Raw genomic sequence first — 21,515 nt, 5'->3', positions numbered from 1 at the left:
CAACTACTATTTGATCAGGATTTTAATTTTAAAATTCGAAAAGCATAGGAACTAAAAATAACCAAATTACAAGAATAAAGTCCAATATTTTTTAAATCGGACCAGTGGTCGAACAATTCAGACAACTAATTCCATCCGTCTAGTTCAAATTAAATGATTTATTGAAAATTTCATAAAATAAAATAAAAACATAATTATAAATTTCAATTTAACTGGCAATTCAATCAATTTTTTAGCTTAATTCAACCAATTTGTATTGGTCAAATGATTAGTCAATTTTTGCCTTCCTTTAGACTAATGTACTAATTAATTTCCGATCCGACTAATCAACAACTTTAACTAAATCCATAACTTAAACATAATATAGGGTCTAATATCATTTTTTTTAAATAACGTAACCATTTCAAATAATTAAAATAATAAATGTGCGTGAGATAGAAGACATAATCTTTTTATAAAATATTTGAAGTACAAGTTTAAGTTTATTAATAAATAGAATGATTTAAGGAAAATTAAACTTACTAAAGAAAATTAAACACATTTGAAAATTTTATTAGCCGGCTCGAAATTTTATCATAGTATTACTTAGGGACCATCAATGAAGGTCATAGGTCTTGTTCAATGACCTTCTCCCACTCAATATTTTAAAAAACATGTAAAGTTCTTTTTATCTCATATTTCAAAAATGATCATATAATAGTCCTAGTGACATTCTTATCTAATCTATATGACATGCTTCCAATGTATACATGGCATGAGATGACAATTTTATAATATTCACAAGAATCAACTAATCATAAAACAAACAATTTTAATTATTCATAATTTTTCTTTTGAAGGAAAAACTGAAGAAGTGAATGTAAACCGTGCACCAGGTAGAGTCTTAGGAAATGGAGGTGAGTCAAATTTGACCACTTAAAAATCAAGCCTTTTTTAGCTAGAGTCTGTCCTAGACATGCACTTCTCATTACCACACTTCTTATTTTTTAATCGATCAACTGAGGATCATCTCATATATATATCATAATTATAACATTGCATAATATACATATTATAAAAAATTATAAAATATATATAAAGAGATAGGCAATTAAAATAAAATAATCAGTCAAGGTTTTCATGGTTCTATTTATAGAAAATAAATGAAAAATAAAATAAAATTACATAGTTTTTTGCCACAAGGCATTCCTTGGGTTTTTAACCGCCATCGCTCCATCTTCTCCTCATCATAGACTTCTTTTGGAAAAATTACATTTAAATCTTATGTTCGTTTCCGGCTTATAAGAATTCTATAAATTAAAAAAAAAACAGTCCTACGCGGAAATCATAGTTCACGGTCTATTTCCTAAGAACCACAATATTGGGGAAAAAAATAATTATATGACAAATATATAATATCACATTTATTCTCATATATAACTCAAAACATGCATAAGATCTAAATATTGTCAATTTTTATGTACTTAAATCATTCAAGAAGAAGAGAAAATTATTTTGATTATCTGTTTATACTTATAAATAGAGTACAACTTGACTCTAATACCAATTGTTGAAAAATCAAGTTTGAAAAACGTAGGGAAAAATAAATTTAGAAAAAAATTAGAGTTTAAAAAAATTCTAAAATAAGAATTTGGTTGTGATAACTAAAGTAATAAACACTTAATCAAAATTGTACATTTTTTATTCGTTTAGGATGAACGTTTCGACCGAGTAGTCTTCTCCGGTATCCTCAAACTCACGTTTGTCGAGTGTGAGCTCACTTCGAATCTGAAAATTATTCACAAAAATTGTCAATGGGGTAATTTTATAATTTCTCTAAACTTTTAGGCCAAATTGTAAATAAAAAAATATCTCTAGAAATTTTATGAAATAATTTCTTTAAAAAATTTTCTCTCTACAATTTTTTATTGAATTCAAGAGTGTGAAAAATAATGACCCAAGGCTATAGGGAGAGTTTAGAGAATTCAATTATTATTAAACTTAATCACTTTAATATTAAATTTAATCTAATATTTATGATAAATATTAGATTAAATTTAATATTAAATCTTATTAAATTAATAAAATATTTATCTACAAGATAAATATTAAATTAAATTTAATATTAAGATAATCACTTTAATATTAAATTAATAAAATACTATTGAGATAAGTATTAAATTAAATTTAATATTAAATTTATTAAAATAATATTATTTTTGGAATAATTAATCTGAAATCAAATTCTCTGGTAGAGTCTCAGTAGGAATGTAATTCTTCCACTGCTCAACCATGGAAGAACCACCGTCGCCAACTATTTGTCGGCCATCGAAATGTCACCGTCGCAACCATCAACACTCCGAGTTAGTTCAGTTTCTACCAGTTCGATTCGGACTAGTGACGACCAAATCAGTCCGATACAGCCACCAGTTGGACTGTTAGTCTGTTTCACATACTAGGCCCGGTTTGACCATCTTTTGGGTATTGGTCTCAGTTTGGGCTCCTAGGCCCAATTTACGATCTCAGATCCAAATTTCAAGTTCAATTATTCATTGGGCCAATTGTCTAATTTGAAAATTAATTTCTAAAAATTTCATACTAATTTTAATTAATTTGATTAATTTAATTTTACTTCATCAAAATTAATTTTCCCAAAAATCACTTAGATTTTCCAAATTAAATTTTCAAGAAAATTTTTTAATCAAATTCTCTAGTTGGACAATTCTTATGACCGCCTAATTTAATTCCACATTGAATAAATCGACTAAATTAAATTATTTCTCCAGTCATAGAATTTTCTTCTAGTTCAAATGTAGTCTGATCGAGCTTTTATTGAGCTAGCGGGGGGACCAATCGAACATATACAATCAGGCTCTATTAATTGTAATTATGTCCAGAAGTATCATTCCGATAATTCGCATCATGGAGTCAGTCCACAATGAGTACCTTGATTGCAAACTCCTTATTATATACTCTTTACGAAAGCAATTCATCCAACTGCTTTGTCCAATGACCTCGTCATGTGTGTGTTACCCTCATATGATATCCTTGGTTCATTTGAGTTAAATCTGTTCACTCAATACAATTTTATTTTATCTCATTGTTACAATTGTGTCTTCTTAATGATTAATATAATCACTGTCAACAAATGACTGTGATAAATTGCTCGTTTGAGAATAAGCAACCTGTGGTCACGTTCCATATTTATAATCCACGCAATGCCAATGAAAGGATGTAGTTAACTCTTTAATTGAGCTATGAATTACACTGATGCTAGTAAAGTCATGCCATACAAAGTCATGTACCCAACATACTGGCTATCAACTTGATCGTCTTTAGAGCATAAGCCTCCACTTATATCAAAACACATGAGTTACATACGCATGGTCAGTGACTAACTCAGGATTTAGATAAATCACACCATGAATGTCACAAGTGAATTAATTCACAAACGAATTCAGAATTAATTCATCTTAAGTCTAGTCCAATGCATCATTTTGCCAATGAATACATCTATGTCTCTACCCGTGGAGTCAACTGCTCCGATAACCAAGACTGGCCATCTCCTCAATTGGAATTTTAGACGACATAATAATCCTTCTCAGTATTTGAATCAAATGCTCACTTTGATTCTTTTACGAGATTACGGACTCATTTAGTTTATCTATTGAAGTAAGTTGTCTTGCTCACAATGTAAACATTCTTACAATACCACTTATCATCAGTTTGAACTTAGACTATTAATGAGCTAATATTTGCTTGTCACAATTTCGCTATGCATGAAAGATAAAAATATTAAAGACATAACAATGAAAAGTAAAATTTATTTATTTCATATTACATGCTTATTACAATATGGGCACATTTCCCAACAATTTACAAATTGAGCATAGTCAATAGTATATGTTATAATATGAAATGGTTATATATGTACATGATTTTGGTATTATGGTTTGATATGCAAATGAACTAACATAGTGATTGTGTGGTTGAATTGTGCATGAAAGTATAAGGTTGCCAAAAATCCCATGTTCATATTAATGTGTTTCAATTGCTAAATTGTTATAAATGTTAAGGTAAGTTAAGTAAATTTCATATATACTTACTAAGCGTTCGTTATGCTTACCGTTTCTTTTCCTTTTCCTTGTAGATCATTAATTTCTGAAACCTATCGATCGAATCACTTGAAGACCACACTATCCTACCATCTATTCGGTAGTCTTTTGATCGTTTTAGACTTGATGTTGTGGCATGTACATAGGTGCTATAAAAGTGTTAACTTTGAATTATTAGCTTGGTTTGAGTATGGCTAATATATGAATTATGAGATGTTAATGCTTACACATGTATTATGGTATGATTTGGTCATGTGTTAAGACCATATGGATAGTGTTTAAATAGCTCATTTGAACATGCAATGGTATGATTTGAGCATGAAAAATGGCATGGTTAATTGTTGTTTTGGAATGGCTTGAAAGCATGGAAGATTAGTTTGTGTTTTAATAAGGTGTTTGATGTGTTTTGATGCCAAATTAAGGCATGTTGAATTGGTTGATTATGGTAAAGATTAAATGATTATATGGTATGCCATTGGTTGGTTTTTTGCAGGAACAAAGGTGCAATTATGCACCAAATGAATTAATGGTATAGTTGGCTTGGATTAGGTGCCAAAACCAGAGTTCATGTTGGTACGTCGTTCTAAAATTTTAAAAATGTTGCAATTTGGTCCTAATGCGATTCCGGGTTAACTTTAGAGCTTTCGTAGGCTCGTATAAGACCCGAAAAAGATTATATAATGAATTTATGATTTGTAATGGTTGTGTTTGGATGAATTATGTTTTTAATGTGATTGTTAATTGTCTGTAGTTGTTTCGGCAACAACTGTAACATTCTGTAGCTCAGATCCGACGATCAAGTCGAGTGAGGGGTGTTACACAGGTGACGGATGGTTTGCACCTGTCTAGATGGTTGTCTTCGGGAAGGGTAGCTTGTGGGTGGCTTCCCTATTTGTTGTTAGCTGACTTACTGTTTGGGTGTTGTTTTGACTTGCCATTTGTCCTCAAATGGCAATTTTGTAAGTTAATTTCTTGATACATTTTCTAATTTATCTTTAACTATCCTGAAGTCTTAACTAATAATACATTTGTCTAAACACAACCTTTAAATTTTTTTAATAATTTCAATGTCAATTAAATTAATAGTCAATAAGCTAAATGAGTTAAATTTAATCATGATGATTAATACTCGAATACACAATATCTAAAATCTTCATTAATATTGATACCAATTAAATTAGTACGAGGTTAAATTTAAGTGTCATGATTAGTACATGAGTTACCAGCCATGATGTGTAGAGAAGCAAGCCATCTTTCTACTCTATTGTCAACAATTCAATCACTTTCAATGTTCCAAAAAGTGAAAACAAGACAAAACAAGACTAAAAGAGATATGTTTTTTATTGTCTTTTATAACATTGCATATGCGTTAGTGTGTGTATACTATATATATTACCAATTCAATTGCCATGGTAGCATGCGGTTGCGATTTATTTTCAGAGTCACACTGTTTCCAAATTTCAGACTGGTAATTTTCTTGAAGGAATGGTTTTAGACATATATGTAATCAACAATTTGACACCTAACAAGGTCTTCATGCTAAAAGAATGGAAAATAAATGAATGAATAAATTACAAACAACCGAGAAAACCTGAACTCTTCCCATAACATCAACAAACCATCACCTCATTCTCTTGGTCATCCCCTGTGTTTTTTTATTTGTCTCATACAAGAAGTTTATGGATGACACAATATAAATTGAAATGAACACCCATGGTAAGACATCAAAATCCCCTCTTTTTTAGGTCATTTATCACCTCAACCCCTATATCTTGAGAGATAAGATCAATAATGGCAAAATTTGGGGTCCTTATATTGTTCATCTTCTCCATGTTCTACGTTGCAATGCCTAATAACCTGACCTTGATCCCGGAACAAATAACATTTCCACATCCACTTTGCGGGTCCCAAATCGCTACTGGTGAACTTTGCATGCTGCTGATGGTGCTCAGACTCCGATGCCACTGACCCCTCCTCCGCCGGCAGATGAGGAATGTAATTCTTCCTTTGCTCAACCATGGAAGAACCACCGTCGCCAACTATTTGTCGGCCATCGAAATGTCACCGTCGCAACCATCAACACTCCGAGTTAGTTCGGTTTCTACCGTTCGATTCGGACTAGTGACGACCAAATCAGTCCGACATGACCACCGGTTGACTGTTAGTCTGCTTTCACATACTAGGCCCTTTGACCATCTTTTGGGTATTGGTCTCGGTTTGGGCTCCTAGGCCCAATTTACGATCTCGATCCAAATTTCAAGTTCAATTATTCATTGGGCCAATTGTCTAATTTGAAAATTAATTTCTAAAATTTCATACTAATTTTAATTAATTTGATTAATTTAATTTTACTTCATCAAAATTAATTTTCCCAAAAATCACTTAGATTTTCCAAATTAAATTTTCAAGAAAATTTTTAATCAAATTCTCTAGTTGGACAATTCTTATGACCGCCTAATTTAATTCCACATTGAATAAATCGACTAAATTAAATTATTTCTCCAAATCATAGAATTTTCTTCTAGTTCAAATGTAGTCCGATCGAGCTTTTATTGAGCTAGCGGGGACCAATCGAACATATACAATCGAGGCTCTATTAATTGTAATTATGTCCGAAGTATCATTCGATAATTCGCATCATGGAGTCATCCACAATGAGTACCTTGATTGCAAACTCCTTATTATATACTCTTTCTGAAAGCAATTCATCCAATCGCTTTGTCCAATGACCTCGTCATGTGTGTGTTACCTCATATGATATCCTTGGTTCATTTGAGTTAAATCATTCACTCAATACAATTTTATTTTATCTCATTGTTACAATTGTGTCTTCTTAATGATTAATATAATCACTGTCAACAAATGACTGTGATAAATTGCTCGTTTGAGAATAAGCAACCTGTGGTCACGTTCCATATTTATAATCCACGCAATGCCAATGAAAGGATGTAGTTAACTCTTTAATTGAGCTATGAATTACACTGATGCTAGTAAAGTCATGCCATACAAAGTCATGTACCCAACATACTGGCTATCAACTTGATCGTCTTTAGAGCATAAGCCTCCACTTATATCAAAACACATGAGTTACATACGCATGGTCAGTGACTAACTCAGGATTTAGATAAATCACACCATGAATGTCACAAGTGAATTAATTCACAAACGAATTCGAATTAATTCATCTTAAGTCTAGTCCAATGCATCATTTTGCCAATGAATACATCTATGTCTCTACCGTGGAGTCAATCGCTCGATAACCAAGACCGGCCATCTCCTCAATTGGAATTTTAGACGACATAATAATCCTTCTCAAGATTTGAATCAAATGCTCACTTTGATTCTTTTACGAGATTACGGACTCATTTAGTTTATCTATTGAAGTAAGTTGTCTTGCTCACAATGTAAACATTCTTACAATACCACTTATCATCGGTTTGAACTTAGACTATTAATGAGCTAATATTTGCTTGTCACAATTTCGCTATGCATGAAAGATAAAATATTAAAGACATAACAATGAAAAGTAAAATTTATTTATTTCATATTACATGCTTATTACAATATGGGCACATTTCCCAACAATTTACAAATTGAGCATAGTCAATAGTATATGTTATAATATGAAATGGTTATATATGTACATGATTTTGGTATTATGGTTTGATATGCAAATGAACTAACATAGTGATTGTGTGGTTGAATTGTGCATGAAAGTATAAGGTTGCCAAAAAATCCCATGTTCATATTAATGTGTTTCAATTGCTAAATTGTTATAAATGTTAAGGTAAGTTAAGTAAATTTCATATATACTTACTAAGCGTTCGTTATGCTTACCGTTTCTTTTCCTTTTTCCTTGTAGATCATTAATTTACGAAACCTATCGATCGAATCAGCTTGAAGACCACACTATCCTACCATCTATTCGGTAGTCTTTTGATCGTTTTAGACTTGATGTTGTGGCATGTACATAGGTGCTATAAAAGTGTTAACTTTGAATTATTAGCTTGGTTTGAGTATGGCTAATATATGAATTATGAGATGTTAATGCTTACACATGTATTATGGTATGATTTGGTCATGTGTTAAGACCATATGGATAGTGTTTAAATAGCTCATTTGAACATGCAATGGTATGATTTGAGCATGAAAAATGGCATGGTTAATTGTTGTTTTGGAATGGCTTGAAAGCATGGAAGATTAGTTTGTGTTTTAATAAGGTGTTTGATGTGTTTTGATGCCAAATTAAGGCATGTTGAATTGGTTGATTATGGTAAAGATTAAATGATTATATGGTATGCCATTGGTTGGTTTTTTGCAGGAACAAAGGTGCAATTATGCACCAAATGAATTAATGGTATAGTTGGCTTGGATTAGGTGCCAAAACCGAGTTCATGTTGGTACGTCGTTCTAAAATTTTAAAAATGTTGCAATTTGGTCCTAATGCGATTCGGGTTAACTTTAGAGCTTTCGAGGCTCGTATAAGACCGAAAAAGATTATATAATGAATTTATGATTTGTAATGGTTGTGTTTGGATGAATTATGTTTTTAATGTGATTGTTAATTGTCTGTAGTTGTTTGGCAACAACTGTAACATTCTCAGTAGCTCGATCCGACGATCAAGTCGAGTGAGGGTGTTACAGTGTGACGGATGGTTTGCACTGTCTAGATGGTTGTCTTCGGGAAGGGTAGCTTGTGGGTGGCTTCCTATTTGTTGTTAGTGACTTCTTGTTTGGGTGTTGTTTTGACTTGCCATTTGTCCTCAAATGGCAATTTTGTAAGTTAATTTCTTGATACATTTTCTAATTTATCTTTAACTATCCTGAAGTCTTAACTAATAATACATTTGTCTAAACACAACCTTTAAATTTTTTTAATAATTTCAATGTCAATTAAATTAATAGTCAATAAGCTAAATGAGTTAAATTTAATCATGATGATTAATACTCGAATACACAATATCTAAAAATCTTCATTAATATTGATACCAATTAAATTAGTACGAGGGTTAAATTTAAGTGTCATGATTAGTACATGAGTTACCAGCCATGATGTGTAGAGAAGCAAGCCATCTTTCTACTCTATTGTCAACAATTCAATCAGCTTTCAATGTTCCAAAAAAGTGAAAACAAGACAAAACAAGACTAAAAGCAGATATGTTTTTTTATTGTCTTTTTATAACATTGCATATGCGTTAGTGTGTGTATACTATATATATTACCAATTCAATTGCCATGGTAGCATGCGGTTGCAGTTTATTTTCAGAGTCACACTGTTTCCAAATTTCAGACTGGTAATTTTCTTGAAGGAATGGTTTTAGACATATATGTAATCAACAATTTGACACCTAACAAGGTCTTCATGCTAAAAGAATGGAAAATAAATGAATGAATAAATTACAAACAACCGAGAAAACCTGAACTCTTCCCATAACATCAACAAACCATCACCTCATTCTCTTGGTCATCCCCTGTGTTTTTTTATTTGTCTCATACAAGAAGTTTATGGATGAACACAGTATAAATTGAAATGAACACCCATGGTAAGACATCAAAATCCCCTCTTTTTTAGGTCATTTATCACCTCAACCCCTATATCTTGAGAGATAAGATCAATAATGGCAAAATTTGGGGTCCTTATATTGTTCATCTTCTCCATGTTCTACGTTGCAATGCCTAATAACCTGACCTTGATCCCAGAACAAATAACATTTCCACATCCACTTTGCAGGTCCCAAATCGCGCTGGTGAACTTTGCATGCGCGATGGTGCTCAGACTCCGATGCCACCCCCTCCTCCGCCGGCAGATGGGAATGGGCATAGGCACCGACACCGGCGTCGACACAGGCACAGGCATAGACATGGGAGTCATGAGACACCCGAACAGCGTTACTGTTGTGAATGGCTGAGGCAAATGGACACGTTGTGTGTGTGCGAGATACTGTATCACTTGCCGCCTTTCCTTTGGAAGCCTAATCATAAGTATACCGTCGTCGTCGACGATGAATGCAGCGTCACCTTCTTGTGTGAAGGTCGGCAACGGCTTTGATGCTGTGGCGCGGCGAACTCAGCTTTTTTTTTCATCTGCTTTTTCAAGTTTGATGCAAAAAAAATATTTATATGTTGGTATGGAGTTATATTATATAGAAAGATTTTTATTCAGTATTTTATTTCTCATAACATCTTTAAAAAAATACAAATTAGTTAATTAATTACACCTTTAAAATGAGTTTTCTTGGACAATATATGATGCTACAATTTAGGGTTGTATATTTACCATTTTGTATAACCTAAATTCAAAAATTTATTTACTTTCAATTTCAATTAGAATCAATTAAATTATTTATTGAATATTCGGATATGCTAAATATTCACATTTATTAAATATAATAATATTTTTCAAAATAATAATTTACCGCATAAAATAACAAGTTAAAATGATATTACACAAGTAATAATATTTTTACCGTATAAAATTTAAAATAACAAAATTTAACTTAATAAATTTAACAATCACTATTTAATTATGATTGATATTTCAAATTAAGCGTGTAAAGTTTGTTTTTAGAATATTTATCGAAAAGGTGATGGACCATTTCTAATTGAAATAGTTCGGTTTAGACTTCAATTTTAATTAAAAGAAATCAATTTTCTTAATAAATATTCATTTGTATTATCAATTATCCTTACTTTTTTTTTTAATCTTATTTTAAGTTTTGATCATATCTGTTCTTTTTGATACAATGCTTAGAATTACCTATAGCCTCTCCCAACCCATAATTAGGAGGATAATGCGCTTTAACGAACTCAAACCCACGTCCTTCTGCATTAGCAACAATGTCCATACCAATTGAGCTAAGACTCAATCGACCCACATTTTCAATTTTTTGTTTTCATGTTTCGTGGCGAGTTTTGAATGTGTATTGAATTCTATGCATGAAATACTTTTATTGTTAAAATAATGGGTAAATTAGATTAACAGTCACTCAACTTTTGAAAAATAACAAATCGGTCACTAACATTATCGAAAAGTGACAAATCAGTCACATATTAACAATTTTCATTACAGGCCTAATGGGACAAGTGACGTGCCAGTTAACTAGCTGGAATGGCCAATTAACTTGCCACATTGGACATTTTCCTATCATCCCTCTCACACGCCACCATTAAACAGCAAAAACAAAAAGAGAAATAGGGGGCACTTTTTCACCATTTTTCTTCATCCCTCTTGGCTCATTCACCACCACCCTCGATGTTGGCCACCTCCACAAGCCCACTATCATTTAATCACCACACTAGCATCACTCACTGTCACTCATTTGCCAAGCCACCACCACCATAACCACCAAATCCCAACCCCTAAACATTATAGACCCATGAAATCCCAATCAAAAACAAAAATATCAAATAGCAAGCATCCAAAATCAAACCAGCAAAAAAATAACAAGAATTTCAAATTGGCCTACATCAAAAGAGATAAGTAAAAAAAACTAAAAAAGAAAGAGAACCAAAAGAGAAGAAACCCACACCCATTTCGAGTTTTACGGGTTGGAGAACTTAAGCCACCAGTTTGATAATCTGAGCGATCAGTAGTCATGGTTGGTCAAAGAAAAGCTGTGGCCGGAATATGGTGGTGATCCAACGGTATATGGCAGAGATCCGTTGAATCCTTTTTTGAAGCTTTGAAGTTTTAATCTCAGAATTTTGAAGGCCTATTGAGAAATCTGAAGTGAGATTTGAGAAGAGGAAAAGAGGAGTCATTTGGTGATGACAGTTGGTCGGAGAAGGCAATAAGTGGTGGCGACTAGAGTTAAGAAAAAAAAAGGAAAAAGAGATGAGAAGAAGATAAGACAAAAAGGGATAGAGATTCAACGGAGTCACTTAGAGCACAAAGATTCAAAGGGGCAGCAGCGAACTGGGTGGTGGCTCCACCTTGGAGGAACAAAACGGCCGTACTTAGAGTATCTCCATTTCTTCGCTTTTTCTTCTTTTTCTCTTCTTCTTCTTTTATTGCCCAGCAAGAGCTTGTAAATTGCGCCTTTTAAATGACAGCTAACCCTCCAACTAGCAGGTTAATGATAGAAAGGAGTTGGTTAAATGTCTTGTCACTTTTTCGTTATGTCTGTAAGGGAAAATGATTAGTAAGACTGATTTGTTATTTTTTGAAAGTTGAGCGACTGAATTGAAAGTTAAGTGATTGTTTTGTCATTAAGATCAAAATTGAGTGATTATTGACATAATTTACCTAGAATAAGTTATGTCATTATCAATTGTGCCAACATATTTTTGTGATTGAGATGGATGTTCTAGATGACTTTATTTCTTTGTTTTCCATTTTTTTTCCTTCATTTCTTTTTATTTGACTTTGGTGACATTTATAAATATAATGCTCATTTGATAAAAAAGATTATATATAAATCAATTAAGTTATTTATTTTATCATATAAATCACAAATTTAATTTTGTTGCTACGTTAATCAATTATTAGTTGATATTATTATAGATAAGATGAGAAGAATGGCACTTTGAAAAAGCATATTCTTTATTCGCTAAAATAAAACTTGAGGCAACCAAGTTATGACTTCCACGAAAAAAGCTAAGAAAAAACAAAATATATTTTATAATAAAAACTTAAATAATAATCTCATAATCAGATCAATGCAAATAGATTTGGTCAAAGTCAAAAGTTGTCTACCATGCCGCCACGTCCACAGCATAGGGCTGGCAGCAGGCTTTGCTTCTTCAAGCAGCCTGCTTTGACCTTTAAGCTTTTAGCGGTGGCAAGCGCTTTCAGCTATAAATATAGCTGGATTTGTACGTGTCTCAATACCCATTTCCCTTCATCATATTACATATCCATGGCTTCCCTTCACTGTTTTCTCTTCACTTGTCTGCTGTTTTTCTTTTCTTCACCATCTTTAGCTCAACAGTCTTTTCGCCCCAAGGCACTGGTAATCCCCGTCGCTAAAGATGCTTCTACGCTTCAATACCTCACCACTATTAGCCAAAGGACACCATTAATGCCTATAGACCTCGTGGTTGATCTCGGTGGCCGACATATGTGGGTTGATTGCGATCGGGATTACGTTTCTTCGACATACCGTCCAGCTAGATGTCGTTCGGCACAATGCTCATTGGCCGGGGCCGATGGCTGCGGCGATTGCTTCTCGGCACCAAGGCCAGGGTGTAACAACAACACGTGTGGCGTCACACCTGATAATTCCGTCACCCACATCGCCACTTCCGGTGAGGTTGCTCAAGATGTTGTGTCTATCCAATCGACTGACGGGAAAAATCCCGGCAGAGTGGTTAGTGTACCTAGGTTCCTTTTCGCATGTGCGCCGAGTTTCTTGCTTCAAGGTCTGGCTACCGGCGTTGTGGGCATGGCTGGACTCGGTCGGACTCGAATTGGGCTTCCTTCACAATTCGCTGCTGCTTTTAGTTTCCATAGGAAATTCGCCGTTTGCCTCTCGTCTTCAACCTCGGCAAATGGTGTTATTTTCTTCGGCGATGGTCCTTACGTGTTCCTCCCTGGTGTTGATGCATCACAGTCGCTTACTTACACGCCACTCTTCATAAACCCCGTCAGCACAGCCTCCGCTTACCCTATGGGCGAAGCTTCCGCCGAATATTTCATCGGTGTAAAGTCCATCAAGGTAAACGAAAACCCCATCTCACTGAACACAACGTTATTATCCATCAACAACGAAGGCGTTGGTGGCACAAAAATCAGCACCGTGGATCCCTACACCGTTCTCGAATCTTCAATCTTCAAAGCCGTCACCGAAGCCTTCATTAACGAAGCTGCTGCCATGAACATCAGTAGAGTTGCCGGTGTGGCTCCATTTGAGGTGTGTTTCAGCTCGAGTAACATAGCAAGCACGAGATTAGGACCCACCGTGCCATCGATAGACCTTGTGTTGCAGAACCAGAACGTGTTTTGGAGGATGTTTGGTTCGAACTCGATGGTCGAGGTTAACAGGGACGTGTTGTGTCTTGGATTTGTAAATGGTGGATCGAACCCGACTACTTCCATTGTTATCGGAGGGCACCAATTGGAGAACACGCTGCTTCAGTTTGATCTGGCAACTTCAAGGCTGGGATTCAGCGCCACGCTATTGGGCAGGCAAACTACTTGCGCCAACTTCAACTTCACATCCAACGCTTAGATTTAATGGCATAGCCCTGGTTCATATAAACTGGGTTTTAAACTTCTTTTCAGAATTCATTTCCATAAATCATAATTATTGAGCAACTGGCCATGAAAGAATAATAATCTACGTTCTGCAGTATGGTGTGTATATATATTTGTATGGATATAATATATGAGAGTGATTATTGTGTAAGAAACGTATTGAAAATTTTTATACGATTAATAAATCGGTAAAAGTATCGGCAGATGTATGTATTTAAGGGTTGTATTTCCGTCCCCTACTAAAAAATATGAGAAAACTAACGTGCAAATTTCCATTAAAATTTTGTGTCGAATATGTAGGAAATTATTTTTTATGGGTAAATAATAAAACGGTGATCCAACTATGCCTTTTATTTTATTTTGGTCACCCAACTATTAATTTTTTCGATTTAATCACTAAACTTTTGAAATTAAATATTTTAATCTCTAAGCTGATGTGAATTTTTGTATTGGTCTAGTATCAAAATTAGCTCTCTAAAGAATTTTTTATTCTATCAATTTGATCCTAAATATAACAAATTCAACCTCAATATTTACAAAACTTGTCATTTTAGTTCTAACTCTAAAAAATAATAAATTTGATCCTCGATATTTAAAAATCTATCAATTTAATCCTAACTTTAAATTTTTTAATTTTTAAATTATATTTAATTGATATGTTATCAATTTCAATTCAGTAAACCCTATTTTTAAAGACTTTAGAGGTGTCAAATATAATGTCTTAGCATCATTTGACATAATAGAAGTCAATATATGTGGTTAACAATTTCAACTAATGGTTTTTTTGGTACGAAAACCTTTTATGTGTATTTAATAGTAACGTTACGTTTCACTTAAATCTAGAATTAAGCTGAACAAGAGTACACCATTTATTTAAAAGTATGTGGATATTTTTTTATGGATAATTATTGGTAAATTACTTATTTAATCACCCGAGTTTTCTCATGTTCTTATTTTGGCGACTCATTTAAAAACTTGTTATTTTAGTCATTTCTGCTAGATAAGTTGTCAATTTTAGTCACCGTTAAATGCCTTTGGTCACCAAACGAAATGCTATTTTTATGTCCTTTTATAAATAATATATATTCAAGTTTTTAAAATTATAATTTTTTTGAATTTTTAGAATTTGGATTAAATTGAAAAAATTTATAAACATTGAGGGTTGAATTTTTTGAATTTTTAGAATTAGGACCAAATTGACATAATGTGCAAAGTGTTAAAGACTAAATTTATCATACCAATCAAAAGACTGCCACATCAGCATTCCATCGGGTGACCAAAGGCATTTAACAATGGAGTGACTAAAATGGACAATTTATTTAACTAGAGTGACTAAAATAACAAATTTTAAAAATGAGTGATGAAAATGGATTGAAGTTTTACTATATATTCTTAAATTAAATTTAAAATATTAAAAATAAATAAATAAAAATGTAGTAAAATCTCAAGCCGCGATGTAAGAATATTGGGCCGATACATAATAAAAGTTTGGCCCAAGAGTACATCAACTATTCTTGCTACGGCGTCGCTTCATTTCAAATAAACTCAAAAAGTCAAAAGGCCTTGTAGGAGTGTACCGAGTCATAAATTCATCGCTCGGTGCACATCTGGTCTGGTAGCATTAGCAAACAGGTCCCTTACTCTCCTGCTAACTCACTGAGTTCCATAGGCTCTCTCGCCTTTGCTTCAACCTCTAACTCTCCTCAGTATGAAGCTAGTGAGGTAATTCTTTAATTCTCCTGATTCATTACACCATTTCTTTTTCTTGTATTTTCTTTCTTTGTTCGAAGTGATGTGGAAAATATCTTTTTTGGTATTTAATAATAATGGCGTCGATTTGAATTAAACGATGAGCAGGTTTTTGATGAAGTTGAACAATGAAACGGTGTCGATTGAGCTCAAGAATGGAACCGTTGTTCACGGCACCATCACAGGTTCCTCTCTTTCCCTTGCCCTTTTTGGTTTTGCCCCCCTTACATTAGGGTTTAGCTAAACCCTAACCCTCCCTTTTAGCGAAGTTGTAAAAGCTTAAGATTATTTGCTAAGTTTCTTGTCAATCCGCTGTAGTTATTGATAGTTTATTGTTTTCTCAGTTTTTCCCCCATTTTTCCTAAAATGAGTAATGGCAACTGTAGTATTAACTCCCATTTCAATCGTGTATTCTGTTGCTTCCCTTTTGGTTAAATTACTAACCTTAAAATTAGGGACAGATTTAGGTATTCATGCACGATATCACTTGTTATCACCTTTTAAGATGAACTGGTTTTGGACACTTAGTATGCTTTTTGTCTATGAAACATTTTTGAGAGGTGGCTTATATTTGATAAATTATTTAGCTTTTAGATCAATTCACACGTATGATATCTTGTTAGTAGTTGGTTACTCATCGTATTAGATGGAACCGTCTCATTTGCAGACTTTTGTTTATGTGACCAACATATTACCGTATTGGATGACTTTTTGTAACATGATTATTTTCTTTTAATTGTTATTTCCAATATCTGGCACAAAGTTTGTGAATGACTGATTGTTTGATAATGATTAATGAGCAGAGAATATCTGCCTTTCTGCTAAACAGGATGTATTGAACTCATAATTCTTTAGATACTTTTTATGAATGTCAACTAAGTTACCGAATAGTGGGAGTTTATTTGAAACTGGTGATTATGTTTCTAATTTGGACAGCATCTGTTTTAATCATGAGTATTAGAGTTTAAAGATGGGTAAATATACCTTAGTGATTTCCTTGTTGAACATAAACTTTTATTTGCATGCAAATTCAATGACAGTTTGAATTGGTGTGTTTGTTTTAGGTGTGGATATCAGTATGAACACCCATCTGAAAACGGTGAAACTTACATTGAAGGGGAAAAATCCAGTGAGTTTAGATCACCTTAGTGTGAGGGGCAACAATATTCGCTACTATATTCTACCTGACAGCTTAAATCTCGAGACATTGCTGGTTGAAGAGACACCTAGGGTGAAACCCAAGAAGCCAACAGCTGGTATTCTCTGGCTCCATTTTCTCCTGTTTCAGAGTGTACTACTTGTATAAGCTTTGTTTTCTTCAATCATTGTTGGTTTGGTCCTTCTAATGCTTTTTCAAATTCAGGGAAACCTTTAGGACGTGGTCGGGGTCGTGGACGTGGAAGGGGACGCGGTCGAGGTCGTTAACTCGGCTGCCTTGCATCAAATTTTTTGTGACAATCAGATGTGTAGACAGATTTGCTGTAGGGAGAATTTTGTGGGTGATTATACGAATATTAAAGGAACCCTATTGGCATATTACCATCATTTATGGTTATTAGCCTGGATTTGGATAGCTTAATCATGAATCCCGAGATTACCAGCCTCAGATGATATGATCTAGTGCTAATAGGTGAGCAGGTAATCTATTTCTATTCCGATTTGTTGCTTTTAGAACGAGAAAAGGTAAAAATAGGAAGCAACAATCTTGGATTGTCACTTATACAGACCATGTTTAGTGTTGATGTTGAACCTTTTACTGAAGTTGATTGTTGTGTTTTTTTTTACTAGTTACTAGGGTTATCAAATAGCCTTATGATGGATTATATGAGCATATTAGTTAAGCTTGTTTTCTTCCCTTTTTTTTTTTTTGCCGAGTACAACCCGAAAACAAACTCCATCTTTGAGTTTCAGTCTCCAAAAGCATTGTGAATGGGTTGTTTCTGTTGTCAATGTCTAGAATTTTTCCGGTGGATCTTGGCATAGTCTCTTTGAGGAGAAAATAAGGACGGCAAAGGCAGAGGTTGAAGGAAAGGGAGGGAGCGGTTGCTTTGCTTCCCTCTTTTTTTTTTTTTTCTTTTTTGTTCTATGGGTTCAAGTTACAAGCAAGGAAATTTTGAATAATGAGAAGGGTACGAGAAATACATACTCAAGAAAGACTCAACAAATTAATATCAATTTGCACACCACAAACAAGGTTGCTTTTATATTTAGAATCTACACTGAATTTTTAGGATGAACACTCGGTGATTAAATCAAAAGCAAAATGATGGGTCACTTCTGAAACGACAAATGAAGATAGCATTGAACTGAAAACCAGATGCTAATATAAAATTTAGTGAATGGTGGTCATTCAATCATACTAACAGGGTAGTATGAAGCTGGTGGGGCTGCCATCAATAACAGGACAATATTTTATGTCATGGGGTCTTACATTCCATAATTGCAAGCATATATCTTAAAATTATTACAGATCTTGAAATTGCCCTACCTTCAAAATATCATGACACTATTGTGTCGGCTCGGGGGGTCACGTCCACAGCCACCATCACTATGTGGTCCAAAAATTGCCGCAAATTATAGTCACGATGCTTCTTCACCCTGGTATTTAACTTTCTTGTCTAAGTTAAAACACGTCTTTTTTCCTTAAAACTAAACTCCACACTTGGTTTCTCTCCTTTCCTTTTTATTGTTGTTGTTGGTGTTTCTTAGAGTTGATAAGAGATGAAGAATACAACAACTAAACAAGACGTAAACACAACAAGCCGTTTAGGTTATTTCAATCAATTCAACCTTGTCGAGCCCTTGTCTTTTCATTGCTTGCTTCTGTTACTTAAACTACTACTACCAGGTGCTCGTCTTCCATGGTTTCACTTGGTTTGGGGCAACAAATGAAGGCCTTGGGTTATTGGATGAAGGTGGTGATCATTGTGATATTATGATGGGAGATGGGTTTGGGACGATAACTATCCATTGCATGAGAGCCCAGATTGTCCTTTTATAGATAGTGGTTTCCGGTGTTTAGAGAATGGGAGACCTGATAGTTTCTACACTAAGTGGCGGTGGCAGCCTAAAGCTTGCAATTTACCAAGGTCTTTTCCTCTTCATTTTATTACCCTTCTTTTAGCAGTCGAAAGAGAAGAAAACTGAAAAATCCATTGTAGTTTTTCCTTCTTTTTTTTTCAATAAATTCCATTGTAGTTGAATAGGGTTTACTTCTAGTCTTAGTCCTTCTACCACATTGAAATTTAGAATTTAATCCCTTATTTTAGTTTAACATAATTTGTTCTTTGTATCTATTTATCTATACTGTAAATAAAATATATTATTGGGTTGGTGTCACAAATTCACTGAACACCATCTCGGTTGAAAATTTAAATATTTTTTTTACTTTTTTTCTATAAAATCTATAAAATTTGATTTGAACTCGGAATAAAATTTGGGACTTTACCTAAGACATCTTGATTCCTTCTTAACTTGTCGGTAAAAGTTTATTTTGAATTTTACATAAACTCTTTTAAAAGTATATTTTTTATTTAATCTTTTCACCTGTTATAATCTAATATTTATAATGTTATCAGTAGGTTGAAACTAATAACAGTGTTAATTGTTACCATGAATAGTGGTATTAATTTGAACCTACTAAAAACTTTATCAAATTAAACCAAAAGGATAAATTCTCAGATCCCAATATAGTAGAAGGATCTAAAACACAATTATACCTAATTGAATATAATGTCGGTTGCCAATAATGAATTGCCATTTTTTGTGTGTACGTGATCGATCATACGAAAAATTCATGTTTGTTGCAGATTGAATGCAACGAAGATTTTGGAAAAGCTAAGGAACCGTCGCATTGCTTTTATCGTGACTCAATAGGGAGGAACCAATGGAAGTCACTGCTGTGCATGCTTAGCTCTGCAATTCCCAATAAGGATTCAATATACGAGGTGAATGGAAACCCCATCACGAAGCACAGAGGGTTCTTGGTTTTCAGGTTTGCTCATTATAACTGCACGGTGGAGTATTAGAGAGCACCGTTTCTGGTGGCTCAGGGAAGTGCTCCAAGTGGAGCTCCGAAGGGTGTTAAGATGGCTCTGAGATTGGACCGTATGGACCGGACTCAGCAGCAGTGGGTTGGTGCTGATGTGACTGATCATTGGTGGAGCCATGACAAGACCACCAACCGGTAATTATCATCTATGATCTTAGTTTATACACATTTTTAATGTAGTTTAGGTTTAATTGCACTTCTAGTCCTTCTCTTTGCATATTTGTTAATTTAATGTATTCTTTTAATTGTAGGAATTTCAGTCACTTTACTCTTTTAAGTTAATAACTGAAATTTAATTGATAAGAGTGTTAAAAGATTTCCGTTCAATTGAATTATGTAGAATTTTAAAATAAAAAAAATACTCATGTGAGCACAAAAAAAATTTGTATTGTCTTTCCTTCTTCTTTCTCTGAATCAGTGCCGAAGAATCTTACAACTCGATATTCAATTTTGGAAAAATATCATCCTCGGGTTCAATAATTTTATTTGTTTATTTAGCTTTTCATGTGAGTAAATTTTTTTATTTTAAAAGAAGCATATAATCCAATTTAACAAAGTCTTTTAATAGTGTTATTAATTGGACTTCAATTATTAAATAAAAAAACACTAGAGCACTAAATTCTTGAGATTAAAAGGACTAAATTTTAAATTTGCAAAGAGTATAGGAACTAAGAGCAGAATTAGACCTATAATTTATTGTCTGTCGCCTGTCGCTATAGCTGTTAATGAATGATGCCCCTAATCTTTCAATTTATATTGCAGTGGCTGCTTTTTCCAAGAGGGAACACAGGTGAACTTAAAAATGGACATTGGGACAGCATTTCGGAAATCAATTGAAACATTACTTGACTTTGTTCATAGTAAAGTAAATACTAGCAAGACCCAAGTTTATTTTCGAACCTATGCTCCTCAACATTTCAGGTTTTTTTTTTAATCAGTTATTTGTTGTCTTCCTGTCATTGAGTTAGAGTTCATTTTGATAGTTTCTTTGAAGGATACACTTCACCGTTGATATATTGGCTTTGATGTAATCAGAGGTGGTACCTGGAGCAATGGTGGACATTGTCACCATATAAAGCTGCCAGACTTTGGTCCATTTCCTGATAAAACTGAAGAACACGTCGAGATAGTACAAGATGTGACTCCCATGACATATCAAAGACAAGATGGCCATACATCTTTGTATCATTTCGGACGAGGAAATGAAACGGAACCTCCGGGCGAAGATTGTAGCCACTGGTGCTTGCCGGGGGTACCCGATTCGTGGAATGAGCTTCTCTATGCACTTTTTCTCAAGTGGGAATCTGATCACTCCACTCCAACTTGATTTTCTTCTCATTCTTGTACATAGAAATTCATATGAAGTATTGAGTGTGTTGCATGCAGTTTGAATCAAGAGACTACGGTGGCTAGTTAATTCATTCAT

At 33.8% G+C, this 21,515-nt stretch overlaps 2 protein-coding genes and 1 pseudogene across 2 annotated transcripts; all 3 read left to right on the top strand.

Moving 5' to 3' along the window:
- Positions 1-12,922: 12,922 nt before the first annotated feature.
- On the top strand, positions 12,923-14,492 carry LOC105762618 (probable aspartic proteinase GIP2). Its single transcript, XM_012580404.2, has one exon. It carries the CDS (start codon positions 12,953-12,955, stop codon positions 14,261-14,263), a length of 1,311 nt encoding a protein of 436 aa, XP_012435858.1. The 5' UTR covers positions 12,923-12,952; the 3' UTR covers positions 14,264-14,492.
- Positions 14,493-15,850: 1,358 nt separating this feature from the next.
- LOC105762619 (small nuclear ribonucleoprotein SmD1a) lies at positions 15,851-17,889 on the top strand. Its single transcript, XM_012580405.2, has 4 exons — positions 15,851-16,011; positions 16,147-16,223; positions 17,103-17,294; positions 17,402-17,889. Exons 1-4 carry the CDS (start codon positions 15,998-16,000, stop codon positions 17,461-17,463), a joined length of 345 nt encoding a protein of 114 aa, XP_012435859.1. The 5' UTR covers positions 15,851-15,997; the 3' UTR covers positions 17,464-17,889.
- Positions 17,890-18,410: 521 nt separating this feature from the next.
- On the top strand, positions 18,411-21,514 carry LOC105761884 (protein trichome birefringence-like 11; annotated as a pseudogene).
- Position 21,515: the final 1 nt, after the last annotated feature.

The sequence above is a fragment of the Gossypium raimondii genome, chromosome 12 (assembly GCF_025698545.1).
Source record: "Gossypium raimondii isolate GPD5lz chromosome 12, ASM2569854v1, whole genome shotgun sequence".
In the NCBI taxonomy this organism is placed as follows: domain Eukaryota; kingdom Viridiplantae; phylum Streptophyta; class Magnoliopsida; order Malvales; family Malvaceae; genus Gossypium; species Gossypium raimondii.
The sequence above is the reverse complement of the archived record's forward strand: the minus strand, read 5'-3'. Positions and strand labels throughout refer to the sequence as shown.